Source organism: Tenebrio molitor, chromosome 6, assembly GCF_963966145.1.
Source record: "Tenebrio molitor chromosome 6, icTenMoli1.1, whole genome shotgun sequence".
NCBI lineage: Eukaryota > Metazoa > Arthropoda > Insecta > Coleoptera > Tenebrionidae > Tenebrio > Tenebrio molitor.
Window position 1 is genome coordinate 11,601,845 of NC_091051.1, and position 22,783 is coordinate 11,624,627.

The 22,783-nt window shown below is 34.8% G+C and overlaps 1 protein-coding gene across 2 annotated transcripts in view; it reads left to right on the top strand.

The window, feature by feature from the left end:
• The window catches only part of LOC138133792 (kinesin-like protein CG14535), a 234,738-nt gene that overhangs the window by 55,592 nt on the left and 156,363 nt on the right, over positions 1-22,783 (top strand). For both annotated transcript variants that reach the window (XM_069051748.1, XM_069051749.1), the window contains exon 4: positions 5,801-6,324. In XM_069051748.1, coding sequence (XP_068907849.1) covers positions 5,801-6,324 — 524 coding nt within the window. The remainder of the gene's footprint in view (positions 1-5,800; positions 6,325-22,783) is intronic.

A 22,783-nucleotide genomic window follows, 5' to 3' on the forward strand; every position in this document is an offset into this window, starting at 1 on the left:
CTTATATAAAAGTTTACAGCCCCCCATAATATCAAGTTTCTTTCATCCAATCCAGCACCGGCTCACGAACTGTAATCCGTTTTGGCGGGGTGTACATAAAATCATATTTTACACCACAGTGTGAAGAAATTGATGTTTCGGAATGAAAATAATATTAGGGGAGAGTTATTGAGGAAGTCGACGGGGTGGGTTTCGGGAGCTTGACGCGTATTATGATTGGAAATCAGCAGTTTTCAGGCGCATCTTCGTCCCCACCCCCGAATAAAAATTTTATTATCTTTTCATAATTAAACCATATGGTGACCGCACCAAGGGTGCGCACTAAATTAAATAAACACAACCGTGACCACCGATCCGCCCTCGGGGGCCGCTGATGGATACGTTTTGCACCCCGAATGCTCACCCCACACCGTCGCAATTCTTCGACTATTTTTAATATTACTTATCGAGATTGCGATAAAGGGACCGGAAGTGTAATAATTTGTGTTCGGCGTGATGACATCAGGGTGAATCCGAGATTGCGGCAGATAGGTTGGGCGGGGGTGGTACTTGACTCACTTACTCTGCATCCGGTGGATGAGGGTGCAACCGGAGGGTTCTTACGGCCTGTTTCAAAATCCTTTAATCACGTTAGTATGGAATTTACTGCCTGGGTTGTGACGTTTTGATTGTATATGCATAAGGAGAATTTTTGTGCGGCAGATTATCCAGCTCTTATGTTATTATTTTAATCTTATCTGTAAACGTCCCGGAAAATAATTATCCCGGTCCATTGAAGAGTCTTACATCGTTAGAAACTTGGAAATTAATAAAACTTTGCGAGGAGCTCTCACTAAAGATTATTCTGCTCATAATAGAAACATGTATCTTCGAGTATATTACAGGGAAAGTTAAATTAAAATCTTCGAGAGTTGGGATGATGAAAATCGAGCTTTACGAAGACCGGCCTGGACACCTGGATAAACATTTAATTAGGTATTGATGCATCGGTGCAACGCATATCGCAGTGATGGTAATGAATCGATTGAAGTGTTTGATTGATAGGTGTATATTTCAACATTGTGAGTTCTAAATCCGGATAATCCTCGACGTTGGGTAAACTTCAGTAGGGACCAGAGAACTGACACTAAGAGTGATTGATAGAATTCTTCTGATAGAACAATTCGGAAGAAGAATTGCAATAATGATGGAATTAGGAAGTTTGTAGAAGAGGCTCGATGAAACATCACCTGCATACGAACAAAAATACTGGATGCAGCGTCAACGAAGGCTTGTTCATCCACAATGATCTTCCCACCATCACCGCGGTCATAAATCACTCCGGCCGATTATTTTCCTGTTACAACAATTAATTCGTATTGTGAAAGAGCGAGTCATGGGAGATCAATAATCAATCTAAAGTCTGGTTTTCAATTATCTATACAACTTCAAACAAAAACTCACATCTCGGAACGCTCCGCCGCACGCATCGCTATGACACTGCACATTTTCCGTAATAGTTTTCCGAGGATCAATTTCATAAGTATTTCCGGCGATTTGCCGGGAGTCGCGCATGGGTCCGCCGTGTCCCCGAGAATCTTCCAACAATTGTCTAAATTTACAGTCGTGAGTCAGATGGGGCAGCGAGTCGTGAACAACATAAATGAGCGAGTCGGCCATTAAAGCGACCGAATAAATCAACGTAATTGAATCACAACAAAAATTACAAGAACTTTGGCAAATTGGCCAAACAGTGTGTATAAAAACGGTCTCGCTGTCTCCCTTTCCGTTGACATTTTGACAAATTTGTTTGTTCGTTTGATGCGTGCATTCGTGGTCGCCGGAATGTACGAAAAGGAAAAAGCTTGTTTGGATTTTTGTGGCTGCATTTAACCGTTTTCGGCCATTACCTTTGATCAATGTGCATGACTCGGGGCGGAGGCGAGAAGTTTTTTGTTTACTTTCGTTTCGCAGACTCGGTAATTCCTCCAATCCGACGATTATTAATCGGACAAGGTTCGCAAATATTTGCGAGAAAAAATGCTCGGAACGGGTAACGGTCAAGATGGAATATCAACAGAAACCCCGAATGACATAATTTTCTTTTTAAAGGCTGCGCAATTATTTGATAAAGACAATATGTGCACTCGACTTTCTCGTCATCCTTATAAGGCGGAGTTGTTCTTGTTGGGATTATTATTGTTGGAGCGATTCCGTGAAACTTTTTCGCCTTGAGAAAACATTGCGGTTAGCCGCGTTTTTACACAACTATTAAAAAATTGCCATTAAAGATGAAAGTGCTCAACACATTTAACTTTTAATTCCGACTATAATTCACAGCCGTGTAAATATTTACATGTGGTCTGGAGACAAATTAAATAGGTTTGCATAATCTTGCAACTGGAAGAATGCATGTAAAATTTTTCATTCTCTCGGTGCTCGGTCAACTGGTTTCAGGATACGTTGTTTTTTCAGGACAAACAGTACTAGTCACAGAGTTTGCCAGGCATGAGACTGGGGAATAAGAAATCTACAAGAAATATTGGAAAAATGCAATTGAAAGTTTTATTTTATGAAATTCAGTCTGATTGAATTGTTCAGCAAATAGTGAACAGTCATGATTACTGAAGTGTGTCTAAAAGATGAAGTGTTTTGTAATTATGACGGTTGCTCCTTGTCGTGTAATTACGAGATTCTTAAACACTCTCCACAATATTTACCGTGAAAAATGAAATTGTAGCTTGTTGAGAAGTACACACTACCGGATTATCTCTGTTTATTATTGTTCTACGATGCAAATTCTTACACAGTTGGATTATTAAAGGTAAATCTTTATGAATTAAATGTGGAAAAGTAAGAACAATTCTGTTTTTGCGTTATTATTTTAAAAGCTAAATACTTAAGTAGTATTTTATTTTAAGAAAGAAATAAAATATCAATTTTTATTAGCTTGAGTTTTTGGGATAAAATTTTGATTAATACCTACCTAATATACAGTGTGTCCAAAAAGTCTGGAAACACCCCAATAAAATAGAAATGAATGATTTTCGATAAAAACGCAAAAACAGGTGAACTACCGTTTTCAAAAAGCTTTCTGTTGATGGTATCTTTTTGCTGTTTTTGACGACCTTGAAAGAGTTATGATGTTATCAGACAGAGGTTTTTTAAATGGCAACGTCGCATTTTTAGTACCGTTTTTAATAGATCTTTTAATTGTCTACCCGACGGTCAAAAATTTTTTCAATTTACATAAGAAATTTCCTGAAAAAACCTATTTTTTTTTTAAATAACAATAACTTTTTCGAGGTCATCGATAAGACCGAACAAACAGCAGAAAGCTTTTTTAAAACTAATTTTAACACTAATTGACCTGTCTTTCGAGTTTTTTCAAAAATTTTGCGTAACGTTTTCATTTGGGTGTTTCCAGACTTTTTGACACACTGTATGTATCCGCTGTTCATTTAAATTTATGGTCAAAGTTGGCGTTGAAGAGTCCATTGTGAACGCACTACGCATTATGGATCACGGATCAGCTGTTTAAATGTTACCGTTTTTTATGTTTTTACACGAGTGGTGCGTTCACAATCGACTCTCCAACGCCAGCTTTGACCGGAAATTTAAATGAACACTGATAGATACATTTAATGATTTTTTTAATTTTCTCCTTTTAAATATTTTTCACGAATTTTCTTGCGGTTGATCGTTTTAAATTTAGAATTTTACGAGACGCAAATATTTTATGCATGTCCAGCAAATTGTGTTTGTTTTTGGTGAATTGATTTTAATTTTTCTTCTTCCTTTAAGAGTAGATCAGCAAAGGAAAGTGTCAATAATATCTACCTATTTCACTAAAAAAAAATCAGATCGCTACAGAATTTGAATTTCAACGAATGACAAGTTTATTAGTGCAATAATTATCGATATCGATAGTTGACGATAATTTTATAGTACAATTTCATTTGCTGACATTCTAATTTGGAAATGATCTGCTTGGACTAATTTTTTTTAAACAGAGATGAAAAACAGAAAAAATTTACAAAATATTTGCCAAAATATTCTTCGACCATGTTAAATTGTCGAAAATTTACCCTCATGCCCGTTATTATTAGTCCTCTTTTTTCTACATCTGTCCAGCGAAAAAATAGAATATGTATTCAACTTGTTACATTTCATTTTAATTCAATTAAAACAGTTTGAAATTAAAATTAACGAACAGACCATCGGATATTTTAAACAATGCTGCCGACTTTTCGCTCGTATCACTAATTCCACTGAAAACATGTAATATAAGTAATTAAGGGATGTACAGTTGGCTGCAAAAAAATCGGAAAACGAAAACTTGCCTAACGTAAATTTGATTTTCTCCATTATTTGTTGTTTACTTGACAACAGGTACCTATCAAATCATTTAAAAAAATGTCGTTGAATTTTGACGTTAATTCTAACCTATCTCTCGTAAGAAGGTTTCACACTATGGAAAAATTGTAAAAATGTGTCAATTTTATTTTGACAGTTCCCGTTTTTTTTGCAACCAACTGTACAGTCGATTGCAAAAAAATCGAGTACATCAAATTTTCTATAGTTTAATTCATCCTTCTTGTTGTCAATTTTGATGTTACCAAGACAAGCAAAATGTCAAAACTTTTCATTTCTTACGTCAGACCTAATGACATTCCTTGTGTTAGACATAACCTACTTGAAAAAGCATGCCATTAAAAGTCAGAAAAGCCTGATTTACATGTGTTAAAATAGGAAAATTCAGTGCTCTTGATTTTTATGATGTACTCGAGTTTTTTTTGCAACCGACTGTATATGAAAAATATAATTCGGATAAAACTTTCTAAAAAGCGCATATAAAACTGAATATGCTTTTTACGTGCCACACGAATAAGAGGAAAGTTGATTTTCCTGTAAATACTCAACTTTCAGGAATAAATTTAACGCTGAATGGTATAAAAAGTTTTTCGATTAAACGCTTTCCAAGGAGATTTTGTCACACTTTTCCTCCTTACACTAACCTCTCATTTCTGCCAGAAATCATACACATACGTACTTTACTTTCTTAATTCTTCCGTTTCAAGAGAAGACAAGGAATAATTCACGAATTTATCACGCCAGCAGTGCCACCATTGTAAGCTGCTACTGAGTAATTTCTTGTTGCGGCTTTATTATTATTATTACTTTTTGATGACCTTCTTCCTGTGTGGATTTATGCACACAGAGTGAAGATTGTCCAGTGCTCCAACACTCTTTATTTAAATTACTTTCAATTCCTGCATGAAATAAGGAAACGTATCCCAAGCATCAGTCAGACATTTGATGTGACATCAAAAGGAGCTTATCAGAAAAAAATTACTCCATTCAGATCTCGTTCATTCTTCTACGAAGATGACAATATAGTTTATTAATTATTTATGAGTATATTTTAGAGAAATAAAATTATCTTTATTGATCTCTGACGTAGATAAGTATTAATACCTTTTTTTGTGGAAAGAATTCTTGTTTGATGTAAATGCAAGTTAAATTGATCGAAGGTTGTTAACACGGAGGAAATATTCGTAACATATTGTTAAACACGATGTAATATGGAGCTAATACTGTTGACACAAAGAAACTGAGGCAAGATACACGATTGGTGCACAATAAAAAGAAATCTCTGTTGTAAAAAAGCGTAGGACATAACACGAGCCGGGATCTTGGTATAAATTTGTCTGATAAAAAAAATCCGTTTTTTCGTCCAATACCGAGTATATGTCAGGGTGACAGCGGTCGTCGGGGGCGGCTCCGACAGATGTCTAATAAGTGCCGTCATTTGTTCCAGATTGACATGGAAATAATAAAAAGCACGGAATACGTACCGCCTCCGGAGAGCAACATGAATGGCCTCCACTACAGCCACATCATGTCTCACCAGAACCAAAGCTGCGGAAGAGCCCAACGAGGAGGAGAGTGGGAGATGGCGGTGAATGGGCGCGCGAAATCCCGATCAACGGCGGCTCCAGTGCCTGCCCCAACACAGGCGGCAGTAGACGCAAGGCGCAGGAAGCCGTCCACCAGACCACAGATGGATAGCCACGACAGAGCCCCGAACAACAATCGCACCCTCAGGCCGACATCAAAGGCCAAAAATCAAAGACCCTCCGCACAAAGAACCGCGGAAAAAGTGAAAGGGGTGGTCGGGTATCAGAGTGCGACCGCGTGTTATGTAGGGGGCGGCGGGATGGCCGCGATGCATCATGACAGTGCTGTGTTTGGTGTTTATTCGGAAACTAAGTACACGTTCGCCGTGAATGGGATGCCGGGGACGTCGGCACAGGCTTCGGCGGCGGCGGCGTTCTTTGCAAGGTTGGTATCCACGATACAACAAACAATCGCCGGTCATAAACATATGGATGCGATAATAATGCGCTCACAATGGACCGAATGATGCACGCTCCCGTACCTAATGATAATGCGTCCAAAATTTATTGGAATGGAGATAGTGGTCTTTAGCCCTTAACATTAATTATGCCGCAATTATTCGGCGATAGGGGCGCATACGTAACAATTTTCTATTACAACCATTATCGTTTTGAAATCTGATAATGCCGATTATGTTTACAGATTTACAACCAATATGACCCCTGATCCAGTATTGTCCGTTCATATCTCGTATCATGTCACATACTAAAAATTCCAATTTAAATTAAACCGGAATCATATACCTATAACGTACATTTTTTACGTAAACATAACTGTTAATTGTAATTAAATGATCAAACGTTTCACGGATATTTAAATTTTTAAACACCGCTGTCGGCGAATCTTTTACAATTTCATTAACATTTTTGAGGATTAACCAATTTTAAATTAAATTCGGTTTGAAAAATCCGAATCGTCGAATGCTTTCTTTGTTTGTATTTTTTATAATTCGTGGTGGAGCAATCGTTATTTATAAATGAGAAAACATTACTTCGCTTTGTTGTATGTTTTATTTATATTTTGTAAAAGAGTTGTCATTCAACGATGGTACGTCACCACTTGAAACGAAGTTAATTTATGTTTCACTGTAAGTAACAGTTCCACTAAGATAGGCTCAATTATGTGGTTTGTTAATTAAATTATCTGGCTTTTGATTTCACTAGGAGCTCGGTTCTGTGTAATTTACGTATTAATGGTCTAAAACAGAACCACGCTGAAAATGTAAAGAATACAATTTCGTGTTTATAATGATTTTGTAATCTAATACATTATATAAAATATTAAAAATGTTTGTTTTGGCATCTGATGAGTTCTTTGCTGTCAGTGTATTATTAATATGAATGTGAATATGTAAATTTATAACATGTTTCTTCACAAATCTCACAGTTAGTAGAAATTTCAAACATTTGTTTTTAACTTAATATAATACGCAATTCTTTTATATTCAAAATTGTAAATGAAATTTTTTTCCGTCGCCATCATCAAGAACTGTATGATTTTACTTATTACTTATGATGTATCATAAAATAAACTGCTTTAACTGTTGTATTAAAACACATATTAGTACTAAAATGAAAACGTCAATTTAATTTGTCATAAGGCCAGAAACTGTCATTTTGCAAGTGCGAGCACGGTTTGTTGTCCGAGGAGTCAGCCGAGGTCTTACAATTGCAAGCACTTGCAAAACAGTTTCTGGCCGTGTAAAACATAATATTTTGGCCGACAATTTTTTTAAAGCAAAAGAACTAATTTCTGTTAAAATATTATTATCGAATGGGGAATTTATTTTTTTTTCCATTGGCAGCATCGGCCATTACGAAAAATGATTGAAATTTCAAATTCAAAAATCAAGTAGTGCTTGTGTTTTTGACATTTACATAATTAAAGTTGATAACTAGTAACTACAGTGTTACTAATAATAACAATAAGGCCAGTAATTATAGATGACACTTACTACACCAGCACATATTAAATGGACAGCTGAAAGTGCAATTCAAAATTTACTCCCAGAAAAATCATCAAATCGGTACTGGAAACAATATGAAATTTGTCAAAAATTCAACGATTCAGGCGGATGAAAATTCAATAAATTTAGACGGAGGCCGAAAAATAACTATTTTTTCATTTATGGCAGTATTTTTAAGTATCAAACAATTATTTTGAGAAATGGACCAGCGTAAAAGCTTCAAATCTGCACTACCAGTAAGTATTGATTCTAAATTTAATTATGGGGGTTAATTGTGTTACGAAGATTAAACTTAATCCAAAGAAGTGAATATGTAATAAGAGTACAAGAATGCAAGCTGAAATAACTTTGTCTGGTGCTGCAGATCTGCTGGTACTAGACTTTTTATTTAACTTTCTTATTTTCATAATTCCTTTCAGTCAGTCTCTACCGTACGTGTTCGCATTAACGCCTCGTATTAACAATATTTTTTCATAAATTTTCTTGCGTAATGCTGAGTGCGCTACTTACGAATACCTGTACGACTTGTTCTTTAGTTATGATTTACTGATACAAAGTTTAACAACTTATCATCTGTTTGCTTAATATTAGTTCACTTTAGAAGACTCTCTCGGGATGACGTTCTGTACAACTAACTGTACAATCTGTACTTTGCACACTTATTTTGATTGTTTTATGTAATCTTTATCTCATTAGGTAATTTTCTAGACGTCCTGCTATACTATGTAAATGCCTTTAAGTGAAATGTTTAAAACAGGATAGGTAACTCGCTAAAGTTAAAGAAAGTAAAGAAGTAAAAAGACTATTTCTTAACGAAAATTCAACAGTAAATGCAAACTATCCGACTGTGGTTAACTATTTAAGAGTTACGACTGTACACTGTACGAGTACACGTGCATGAATTAATGATAATTGATAACACATGAATTATTCGGTTAATTAAATGGAACGTGTAGTACTCTTTTCATGATATCAATAATTAACTTTGTGAAGATTATATTACTGTTGCCCATTTCATATTACCTATTGTACAGTTTGTTTAATCTTGCTGAAATTTTTATTTCAAAACGCGGCTCTGTTGAGTTGTATCATGTTTCAGCAATAGTCATTTTCATTGTCAAATTTACATTCAGCATTTTGAATTGAATTGATTTTTTTATTGAGTATTGTTTTATATTTATTTTATGTAACGAATTCAAATTATTCTCAAATTCTGTATTGTGATTTTCATTTTGTGGATACAATACCGTACGTATCTAAAATTTTGGTCTGCCGGCTTTTCTAACCACATACTCGTACATCATTGCAGTGTAATTAAAATTAGAATAAATTGGACGTTCGATAAATAAACACGTCGATGGATGCTCGTTGATCTGCTAGTGTTATTTCAGTATTGTAAAATTTTTGTCACGTGACGACTTGACACATTTTCAAAGTATATATGTACCTAATAAGAATTTAGTTTCAATAAAAATGAACTCAATTCAAACTTTTGAAATGGTGAACCTCCTGCGCTCTGGCTGTATAATTGTGGTACAATATGATGAACCCACCTTAACATTTCTTCAGAAAATCAGTCTCGTGTCTGGTTAGTGATACTTTTGAACCTATCGTTACCACTTTAGGAACCGATAAAAAACTAAACGTTATCATTACTTGTTAGTACTCGGCATTTTTGGGTACTCGATTTTAGTGTCCCAATAACGGTGTACGCGTTTGATGATTCGATGTTTTTATCTCGACACTTAATTATAATTTTCTAATGCTAATGTGACGATTGTTGATAATAAGAACCATTTACAGCTACCCACGCGTTCTCATTGATGTTTTACATCAAAGCTTATTATTTCCATGTTAAGTTAATCTTGTGAGAGGAGGAGCGCTGTCGTAAATTGCTGTTGTTGATTTTGTTGTTTGTTATTATTTCTTGACTTTGCATAAACAAATTATCGTTAAATTTACGCACGACTGCTACTCCTCTAAACAACAATTTTCTCGACCGTCGCCTCAAGAAAAATCCTAATCAGTTTGGGAATTCAAATTAAGTTCATTAAAACTTCAATTAATTTGAAATGTTTAATCTGTACTAGAATTAATTATATTGTTTTTAATTACACGACGGATTCCCACATTTCTTATTTCGATCACGGTTAATAAACTTGCGACAACCTGAAGTACTTAGGCCACTTTTTCAACAACTTAACAGTTGTGTTTTAATTAACAAAACGTGTTTACACACCGCAGAATATAACACGACTTTTATAATCAGTTTCATGACAAAACACGTTTCTCGACTTTTTCAGCCTAAAAGTTGTAACTCGTGATTGCATTGACCGGAAATGGCCCGAATAACCGAACGGTCCCAAAAATCTTTCGATATCCGATTAACCCGGCTGGTAATTTAACAGGTGGCTAAGTTTCTTTGCCTTGTTTCTGCGAACGGTGGCGGCCATTTCGTATGCGTTTGACAAAATATCATAAACGGAAGCAACGTCGAAGGATTTAATTGTGATAACGGAGTGCAGATTGTGAGGCACGTCCCTGCGATTTTATGTACCGTACCATCATCCTGCAATGACGACGTTTCCTGGAATGGCGGTGTAAGTTTACGCTGAAACGAACCCTGAACTCGTACGTAATAAACAATAAAGTTCATACGATAGTAAATGCTGTAAAATATACCGATAAGTTTCGTGCCAAATGGGCCGCTACCCAATTTGCTGGCATCTTGTTCCTGATTCAGTAATTGAATTTCTAGATGCGTACTCGTGTTGCATACGAAATGCACCAGCTACTGTTATGCAAGGAAGGACTCTTCGCTGAAGGCTGATCATATCGCGACGCGTTAATTTAACGATTCAGGTGAAGTTTTCAGGCGCTTCAGGTAAACGTGCTGCGTTGGAGAACGTGCTTTCGTGATTGGAAGATTGGAATTTGTTTCTCACGGAAAATTAATGGTTTCAGTATTGTTGCATCTCGTGAAAAATCGATGCTTGCGTTTCGTCGACGCACAGAAAACTGAATCATTTTTGTAATCGGTTTCGTAATTTCATAATGGATTTTAAATCGGTTGTTGCCGAGAGTGTGGATTAGGTAAACTGACATTTGTTGTACCAGCTTTCGCGATCAGTTACGCTTAACCAAATGTTAATTAATGCACAATTTATTAGAAAGTGAGAGTTTCCATTAATGGGATTTTTTTTGTGGAATTTTAGAATGCAAAATTAAAAAGGGCTCGTTTTGGGATGTAAAGGAAAAGCGAACTCTCGCTTTTTACATACACTCGTGTATGACAAAAAAGGATCTTCTTATAGGAGGTTGGGTTGGCGTAGGTCAGGTAGTTGCAGCTTTACAAACGGTGCAATGTAGCAGTGTATTTGTTATTAAATCGTTTAAATGCCAAATTTTACAATTTACGGAGATGGTTCTCAAGCATAAATGCTATACCGGGAACAGAACAGTTATTTTATTTATTGTTAGTGATACTGATAATTTAATTGTTGGACCACACATCTTGTCGAATGGTTTAAATTTTTGAGATTTTTCCGTGATACTTTGCCTGAGTTGAAGTGCCCTTAGACATCATGCAATGAATGTGGTATGGCGCACCACCACATTATGCTCGCCAAGTTACGCAGTGGTTGGACCAAAACTACCCTGAAATGTGGATGGGACGAAACGGTCCAACGCTTTAGCCGCCAAGATCTTCAGATTGAAATAAATTCGATATAGATAAATACGGTAGAAGAATTAACTGGACGAATCTTGGCACCTGGTGCCCAAATTCGGGAAGATCGTGTATCACGCATCAAGCATTTACTGCGAATAAGGTACACTAAAAGTAAAAGTGCTTTGTATGTTTTTTCGACACATTTCAGTGTCAGTGTTAAATTCCTTGCCTGGTAATCCTTTTTTTATTACACTTTCATTTGCTCTTCGTTGGCGTCGACCACGAGCCGAATGAGGTGAATTGTGAATTTTTAAATTCGCAATTTCAGCCAGTGCAAGTCGTCTTCAAATGTCTTGGTGGTTTACAGCTTAAAATGTTTCCGCGTATTTTGATTACACCCTGTATATTTTTTTATGTCGTCTGTTGTCGGATTTAAAATGTGTAACAGAGCAAAACATGTTTTCACGTCGTAGTTAGGAAGTCAACACAAAATAACTGAAAAAACAAACTACAATAGTGCAAAATACATAATTACAATAATATTCTCTCATAATTTGCTAATAATGTACAATATAGTAAAATAATAGTGCTTTCAAAAGAATTACCTACCATTACTTCATAGAAATATCCGTAATGATGATTAAATCCGGCCTAGATGCCGTATCTGTTTTTTAATATAATGTATAAGTAAAATTTAAATCTCGACACTTATACTGCATGTGCCGACAGCAAAAGAGATTCCATGAGACTAAAATAAAATTTCCTGAAGCTCACATGACCGAGTTATAAAGTTTTCAATTTCACCAATCCCAGAAGCTCGTCCTCAGGTATTACTAAAAACTCGGACAGGTTGCTAGACAGCAAAAATAAATCTTATTGATATCGCAACAATCAGCGAAAAGTTTACTTGGAATTTTGACTTCGAAACCGCGGCAAAGCAAAATGGCGGTCATCCTACCTTGATGGTGCTCAACTCTGATTGGTCTTTTCTGGATTATCGCTTGAGATAGGGCTTTTTTTCTTTAAAATTCAGATTATCACATTTACTCAGATACTCCCTTTTTTCTCTGGGGCGGCTGTTCTGTATATTGTATCTTAATTAATTGTCCAAATTTTTACTTTGAGACTTAAGATCTTGAAGGTTGCAGAGTTGTTTTGCTCTCTCCTTTTAATTTACTGATTATTTCGGATTGATCTTTGAACTGGCATTTGTGTGGTCTCTTATTTTTATACATAATTAAATTGTCTCCAGTTGCAATATGGTCAACTGAGTCACAGCAGTAAATTTATTGTTACTTTCTCCGTTCAAACCATCAAATTTATTTTATTTCTTAGCGTCACATATTTTATTAATTCTTGCTCCCTTCGTGGATAATGTTCAAACTTCCCGCAGCAAAAATAAATTATGTATTCAAATCAACTGCTGAGACATTGCGGTATGTACTTGAGTTTTGAGTATCCCACCTCCACCCGGAGTACATACACTATTACGGATATTACTATCAAGTAATAGTGCAGTGCTTATCAACATAATTACCGGCGTCTCGCCTCCGCATTTTGACTTTGTTGTGTATTATGTTCTGTGTCAATGTTAAGGAACTTCCTCACGATGTGACATGAGTATAATAATATACCTTTTTGAATTTCAACTACCAATGTGTTACCTAAATCCAGAATTTTTAAATTTTTAAAAAGAGATTGCGGTACTATTCCCGTTGCTGAAATTACAAGTGGTAAAATCGAATTTTTTTCTAAACATCAAAGATTTCTCATAGCAACGGAGAGCTCTAAATATTTATTAATTTTTGTGTTGTATGTCTGTGTTATATTATGTGAATTTGGAACAGCTATATGTAAAAGATATGCTTGCTTTTGTTGTTTATTTAAAATTATAATGTCTGGTCTGTTATGCTTAATATGAATGTCAGTTAAAATTGTTCTATCAAAATATAACTTGTAACTGTCATTTTCCAAACAACTTTCTGGTGTATAACTACAGTGTGGATTAAAATGATTTACATCTAGTTACCTTTGCATTACCCTTGTAAAAATACGAAATGCCGCTCTACAAAAAAAATAAATCCTAACCTCAAAATATTTATCCAAATTCCAAATGTGATTTATTGCGAAGGGATGATACGAATGCAAGGTTGATGAGATTGAAATTAAAAAGGAGCTAACAAACGCAAGTCACAGATAGTGTTGAAAGTGGCCACCAATGTTTGTTAATTCAATTTAGTAAATTGTGACAATTGTCAATTCGATTGATGACATTTATTGACAGAACTAATAGTTCGGCACTTCGAAAAAAAAAGTAGAGCGGTACAGGAAAATTTACATGTGCAAAAATTCCAAAGGTAACTAGATGTAAATCATTTTATTCCACACTGTATAATGTGGTTGTGTATTCTTTAATAAATTGAATTTAACAGCTAAATTCATGTGTATAATTTTAGCGAATATATCGTGACGTTTTTTATATTCGCTTTGAGTTATTTATTAATTCCATGATTTGTTTCCATATTTTACCTATATTGAATCCGCCATTCTATAGAGTGCCTAGGCAAAGTATACTATTCCAGACATGGAATCTCTCATCAGTACAACAAAACTTATAGCATATTTTGCCTATAATTTAGTCAGTAGAGCATTTGAAGTATACATAAAATAATCCATTTTCGATGTATATCTCGTATTCTGACAAACCGTCATTCCAAGATAATGCATGACTATACTAAGGACAACGTAACATTTTATCTGCCCCGCCCATTACATTTTCTTAGTTACCAATCAAATAGGTAGTTTGTTAACACGATCTGATTTACACAGAAAAAAAAATTCTGACATTCGAATTGTCTTAATGATATTTTATTTTTTAAAACCTAAAACAATAATTGTGGACTTGACAGCAACATTCTAACCTTAAGTTTTTTACGTGGCAAATGTGAAGAAAAATTATACAGATTGAATCTGGCTTTGATTCTCATTGGTTAATTTATGTGGGCGGAGCAGATAAAAAGTTATAACGGCAATACTAATATAATAAAAATAATACTTATTTTTGGAAACCAAGTACGTATTTTGACTCAAAACTGATACATAAAATTCCACTGAAAAAATATCCGTCCAAAAATTATTCATTATTTCTTACATCTCACCATATTAAAAAAATCCAACACGTTTTTAAATCAGGATTAATTTTTTTTTAATAGAAATTTTTCTGTTTCCCGGATTTACAGCGGTGCGTAGTTTTGGCTGAGTCTTCCAACCACTAGAAAAATTATGTCCCATACAAATTTTTTGTCGAGTTCAGTATAGTTGTCTAAACATAATCCAAAAAAAAGCTTTGGATGCTAATTTCTTTCAGTGGAAATTATGACTTCATTTATAATAATTTTTCTATTCACAATATAACGAGCGTTCAAATGAATTTATGGCCAAGCCGTGGTTTTTTCCTTCCTTAGGTAGGTCACCTTTTTAGTTGGAATGCTTTGGCAGTTCCTTCAGATACACAATCTCACTTTAATCGTTGTGATAAATAACAGATTGAAGTTTTCGGTTTATTTTCTGTCACATAATCTTTTAACGGTTTCTGAAATACATTTTTATCGTCTTCCACTTTCACACTTTCGTTCTACATTTTTTGCTTGACAGCCGATGAAGCTACGTCATACATTAACGGAAACAAAAGCACGAACACACAATGTTTGGTTTCCAAAAAAAAGTCTTGGATTATCCTCCATTCGTCATCTGATCATGTTTACTCTATTAATAGCGAAAGTTTCATGAACAGATTAAATATTGTCTTTTAAGCATTCTCGTATCTATACGAGTATGACTTAGCTATTTTATACTTAGGGATAATTGTGTTTTCACCTCCAGTTTGGCATGGTTTGTCAAATTGAAATATGTATTGCAAACACTCATTCTGAAGTACGTAGTAAATCTCTTCTTCTTTGTTTTATCAAAATTATACATTTTTTAATAAAAGTTTAACATGTTGAAAGCACAGCGTGATCAAAAAGGACTGTTTGAGTTGGCAGTACTGATTTTTACTTTTAAATGATATAACTGGAGTAACTTCCGGTTGTTGACGACTTCACACTGACAATTGACAGTTCAATTTGTTTCTTTGTACCTTTGATTTTTATACATATCTACATAACCTACAATTTTGTTGCTGTTGATTTCACGTCAAATGTCTGTCAAAAGACGTATCCGGCTGCAGTATTGCAAACAGCTGAATAGCAAAATGTTTGTATTGCCAACTCAAACAGTCCTTTTTGATTACCCGGCAATTTGTATGGAACAAAAAGCATGAAAATTAATCAAAACTGAAAGCTTCTTTAATAAATAATTTAATAATAAACGTTGTTTACAAAGAGTAATAAATTCCTGTAAATAAACTACTAATTTACACAAATCGGTAAATAATGTTAGGAAATGTATAATTAAAATTAACATTTAGTGGAACTATAACGTGTCGATCGTTATCTACACGTTTAAACAACTCAAATTATTTTCTCACAGTAACTTCTACAACGATCTAATCTAAAATCCGGCAAATGCTACAAAGAGTTTTAATTATTGACAACTTCATTATTCAGTTAATAAAAATAAATAATAAATGAATACCGAAAGAGGATAATTCTAAAAGGAATTAAAAAAGTATTGTTCAAATTGTTATCTTAGCCAAGAAAATGAAGGAAAAATGTTTGTTGTTCCACATAGTGCCAAGTTTAAATGCAAGTACGTAAACACCGTTCACGTTCTTTTGGCATATTGGGAGGCCATGATTTATTTTTTAACGTTGGACACACTGTTTGACTTCCGTCACTAAAGTGTCTGACATGCGGACTTATCAAAATTAACATATCATGTTGCTGAATTTCCCGCGATGTCTGAGTGTTCTTCGCTTGCAAACTAGTAAAACTGATAACAATGCACTAGACATTGACGATATTTATAACCTCAAATTTAGAAAAACATAACCTAATTCAACAGACACCTTTATTACCAAATTAAATGCAAAATTTCCATGGCCTCCTTATGTGAATGCATTTTATATCACTTTATATCTTTTAAATTTGTTCTTAAAGATGTATGTTTTCTTAACTGGATCCTTTTTAATATGTTGTGTTAGTTGCGTTAATTAAATCTGACAGAGTAATCAATAAAAATGTTTTCTTAGCTATTGGAAAAAAACAATTTAATTAGTGGGACTATTCAAATCGACAAGTACGTGATTCGTCACACTGTAATATTTGTATTTCGATATCGGCCCGTCAAATTAATTAACTGTTTGTTTTATGACTGATCTAACCTTACCACCACAAATCAAAATAGGTTTGATCTCTTGACTCCGTTTTAAAAGGAACAAATTGAATCGATAAGGCTCGTATTTGTTATTGAACGGGGTCAAATAGAGACTTCGTTGTCCGCAAGAACAATGACTACTTCCAGCGATATATAACTCCGTGACAGTTTTATAAGTTTCGTTATCTCGTCACTTTCTTTCGAAATCATCGTTCCATAACACCGCCGACATTAACGTCCATCGCGCCAAGCGGCCAATAACGCATCTTTCGCAATTTTCCCTGCCATAAAACGCGGCGGCCAAATTATTTTCGCGGGATTTGTGTCCACCAAACGAATAAATCATTGACCGGCGGAGGCGTTTAATTTTGTTGATTGTAGCTTCACCCTTAGCCCGAATCCATCTCGCCAAATTTAACTGCCAAAATTTCTATTCGTATGCAAATGCGACGGGGATTCCATTAGTTTTTATGACGTAGAGGGGGTGTTAATTAAGTAGTGGGGCGACGATCGTTTTAAACGATATTGGGCTTCGAAGGGCGATAAATAAGGCCCCGGGGCGAATTTTTGTGGGCCGCCCGTGTGGGTCGTCCCGCAACAGGTGTGTGGGTGTCAGCGTATCGATTACAAACATTTACTTCTTCTTGACCACCTTCGAGCTTTACTACCGTTTAATAATAATGTTCGAGCGAGCTTGTTGACCATTGTGAGGTTAATTGCTCAGTGGTCGCCATCAATCAGTCGGATCCTCGCCGTTTTAATTAGCGGTTCATTCGAATAGTTAAATTCTTTTCCAGACGGATCGATCCGTCCGGATTCTGTCATGGGAATTAACACGGATCATTCCGAACGGCGGACGAAAAAATCTTAATTTGCATTCTTATAAGGCCGTTTTCCCATGGTTAGTATTCACGTCGTGAGGCGCAACACGGCCTCGATATCTCCTCGATCCTGACCGGTCCTGAAAACTCCGCGCGTTTACCAACAAATTAAGGATAATGCAGTTTGTCATATCGCCTGTTCGACGCTTAAACAAGTAATTGGCTTATGCCATTACGTTAACTTGTTTTTTCAGCGTGAAAGAAAGTCCCGCATAATGCTGTGTGACAGGGCCGTGCATTTATATTTGCATGCAGTCGGTGTCAGTGTTTTTGCGAGCGCGTGGGACTAACAAATTTATTAGTGGCGTTCGGAACGAACAAATTCCGATGCAGTTTCGACGATAATTCAATTAATTGATCGCAGTTCCTGCCGAAGCAGGAAAAAAACTCGGCTTTTCGTCAATCAATTATCCTGCGCAACAGAATTATTAATTCTTGTTTTCGGGACATAACTCTTTGATTATCTCTGATGGACTTGCCTAGTCACGCACTGATTTTTTGATATGTCGTTATTAATGTGCGCTATTTATAGACGACAATCCTGGCAAAAATTTCGACTGACCCACATATCCTCTGCTACCACAGAGAAAGACTCGATCGCCGAACCACATAATATTGCAGATTAGAATAATACATTTGTTGTTTTTTTTAATCATCGCGAATTTTAATTAGGGTGATTATGCGGACTGAAACTCGCATGTTAAATTAATTTAATAATTTGTGATGTTTAAAATGCAAATTTAATGAATTTATGAAATTATCCATTTTTTTAATGGGTTTGAAAATTGCATCGGTTTTTACATGATAGGTTAATTTTGTTAATGTGACGTGTATATTTTGTTAGTGAGGAAATAATAACGTGAAATACAGTTTTCCAGTTTCCGAGTGATCGTGTGTGGCGGTAGCGAGATTGCCTCAGGGATTTGACGACAAACACAAACTCATTTTTTTCATATAATCAATGGTTAAACAGATTTCTAAAAAAGGAACTGAAAATCTCCTTGCGAGGCTTTTGCAGGATCAAGGAGAAAAAATGGTAAATTCGCAACGAGCGAGGATGTTTTTGTTTGATGATTAAAGCTCATGCTTAAAGTTTCAGAGAAATGTTTTTATAAGAGTGTTTCATAATATACATATAATAAATTCATTGCTCTCATGGATACATAAATAAGTTTAAAAAGGCATATTTTACTTAAATTAGCTTATACACATTCATACAGGGTATTTCACGAGTGACAATGAGCCCGACGGAATTGAAATGCAACCCACAATACATTTGGATATTTGTTTTTTGATTTAAAACACATAAAACATAGTTAACTGTGCAGTTTCGTAAATTTTGACATAAATGTCATATTCGCTTGGTTAAATGAAATTGTGAAAAAACAGAGTCTTGGGGAAAATGTTTATTGTCTGCATAAATGCGCAACGGCAGAGGCATTGTTATTACATTCACTTTTCTCTCATTGTTCGAATACATTTTAATCGTATTTTAACTTTTTCGTAAATGTTAGTTGTGACAAATAAAATTATTGGAAGCAAAGCAATCATGAATTGATCATTTCATTTTAAAACAATACGATATTTAAAATATCCACGTTAGCGTTGCAAATGTATTGTGGGTTGCATTCTCAATTCCGCCGGGCTTATTATCACCCGTGAAATACCCTGTATATGTACCTAATTGGTATAAAGGGTGTTTTTAAAATTTGGCGTCGAAGTAGGCGTTGCAGAGTCGATTGAGATCGCACCACTCGTGTAAAAGCTTAAGATTTAAACAGCTGATCCGTGATCCGTAACCTGTATAGTGCGTTCACAATCGACAGTTCAATGCCTACTTCGACGCCAAATTTAAAAAAGCACCCGTTATTATGGTGTTTTTGTATTATACAGGGTTATTCACGAGAGGGGTATTTCTGAATTTCTTTTTACCGCAACCCATTATACACATTGCAACAATATCTTGATTTCAAACCTTGAAAATAATTATAACTGAATCCACGATGGCTCTTAGTTCTGTCTCTTTGACGTTGAAGCAAAAAATCTTTGTCAATTCGAAAAATGTATTTTACAATAACGACGAAAAGACATGCTCCTCATTTATGGAGAGTGTGGAAAGAATTCTGTTGCCTCTGCGGATGTTTAGAAGCCGATGGTAGACACTTCGAACACCTTTTACATTAACTTAATTTGTTAATTTATTTGGTGAATTTTGATTAAATACAGGTTATCTGCCAATCTGACATTTCTCACAAATCTATTCAACTTACTTTTTCTAATTTAAAATAAACAACACATTTGATTTAGTAGTTACTGCCATTGGTATTGTTAGTTGCGGCAAATAAAAATTCAGAAGTAGCCCCCTCTCGTGAATAACCCTGTATACTACAATATTAAATTTGATGAATTAATCTCACTTATTTTCGGTTTATGACTGTGTCAAGTATTTTTATCAAAGAATCTTAATTACATAGCTTTAATTTTAAGAGCTCCTAATGACAAATTAATGCTAATGACTTAGTACATATGTGCCTAATTCTCTTGGTGGCAACGTTTAAAAAGAGACCAAATAAAAATTATCGTAGACTAGGTATTTCATTGTTATTTCTTGTTAGAACGCTGTACATATACAGGGTGATTCTGAAATAAGTTTGGAAAAAAAAAAACAGTAATTGGTGATGATGAGATGAAGTCATAGACAAAAAAATTTTCTTATAAAAGTTTTTTCGTTTTCGAGATACAAATGATTGAAAATTTGGTCAAAATTGCTAGTACGCTGCTGAGTTAAAGGTGATTACCTGATTATCTTGGTAGTTTAGCAACAATAATAATCAAACGTAATCAAACGTAACCTTACTCCTCTCGATCATTTCCATAGAAAGAAACATTTACAAAGCAGTGTGCTTGCACCTACGCTTTTATTGTGGAGTTGATGTAACAATTGTTGCTAATGAAGTGAACAAATTCGGACAAATTTTCCCTATTCATAGGCGTTGAAAATACAAGGATATAGGGTAATTTCCTTCCTTTTGATTTCACCTCCAAAAGTCATTTACGCAGAATTATTTTGTGTCAAGGATACTCCACATTTTTTTTCCAAACTTATTTCAGAATCACCCTGTATGTCTGTACAGGATATACCTTAACAATCAGATGAAGATTAATTATTTTTCTAAAATGAGATTAGTCTCTTTAAAAAATATCGGGGAAATCTGCAACATAGAATCATCTGGTGAAGAAGTAAAACATAATTGTTTCTTTCTGTTTCAATGATCATTTTTACTGTTTAAGAATTTTGTTTATTTGAATCAAAAAATTCTTATGTTATCATAATTACTTGAATTCTCGATAAACTGATCATAGCATAATACATATTATAATATGCAAAATTTGTTTATGTGTAAGTATATATCCCTTGTCTGCTGGTAACTAAAGAATTACCGAACAGACTTTGATGAAGTCTTCACTAAGGATTAGAATATTTCTTTAACTCAAGTTTAATATAAACGGTTCACCACTTTGTGAGGGGGCTGAGTAGTAACGAAGAAGATGATGCAAGTCGCAAAATTTTTGTAGCAAGATGTTTATCTTCCTAAGGTTGAGTTCGTTGATCTAAATTTGTAACACTAAGAAACAACTAATATTTCATTGTGTGAAAGTTATAACTGCAATTACATTTATATACTTTAACTGGGCTAGATCTAGCACTTGATGAGGCTCTTCATGAAAGAAACAAGAAATACTATAATATCTTATTTGATAATAATAGGTGTAATTGTGTCGTGTTGCATATATGCTTAAAGTAAGGTACATAATTCATTTACTTCTTTGCAAAAGTGATAAATATACAAAAATATATCGTCTTCTCAAAAGTCACTAATTCATTGTAATAAAGTAATAAAGTAATAAAGTACCTACACAAATTTAATCCGAACATAAAATTATGGAGATCTGGTTTCAGCAGATATTGTTTCCAAGTTGTTGGAATACTTTTTGAACTTTGATTTGACACAATAGTGAATACAGCCAATGAATGTTAGTTCTTATAGACTCTTCTGTACCACCTCCTTAATGTAAAATAATAGTTTGATCACTAGGAACAATTTTCTAAAATGAGAACCAATCTGATAATATTAGGTATATGTTTATTGTCTTGCTGTAGGTATTCTAGTTTTTTAAGAAAGAATTGTCGGGCAAATTTTCAACTTTCTTGCGGCATGGTATGAAAAATGAGAGTGTTTTTGCGAGTCGAGCGTCCCGATTTTTCTGTCTGAAACAATCATCGTAATAACAACAATTACAATAACATCTGAGTTTTTCCCTCACGAATCTCTTCAAGTACCTTCGGAATTAAATGATGAAGCACGTGGGAACACATCAAAGAATTCAGTTACGGTTTTATAAACCACTAATGATACATAATAAGGGCTTCAGATATTTTATTTATGACTACAACGTGGTACGACACTGCGGCCATTAACCGCTGTAATTGTGAGTCCTCTGGAGCAGTCGGCTTTAAGACTTTCGTCCAATTAAAATTCATCCAAAAACAGACCTTAAACGGTCACCGTTGCCTGATAAATCAGAATTTATTTAGCACGACTCGCGGCAATATTGTCGTAATTTCGAAAATGTCGAGAAAATTCCTGATGCACGAACTCGGTATAAAATTGCAATAAACTCGGATCGCTAACGAATATTTTATGATAATAAACTGTGTGTAAAGGCGCCATTTGCATAAACCGGGTAAAATCGAAGAGAGGACAAATTTATTTCGGCGTTCGCCGATATGTGATATATTTAAAGGAAACGTGGAATAATTGCCACGAGTGGTACCATTAAAAAGGGATAACATAACGATTTACAAGGCACGACTTACCCGACCTACGACCCTACCAGCGAGAAACATGATGTCCGAATTGATCTAGAAATTGTTGCATTATAACCCGTTACTTCACGGATTATTAATAACGATCCGTCTCCATAACGGACGCAATTATTCACTTTCAA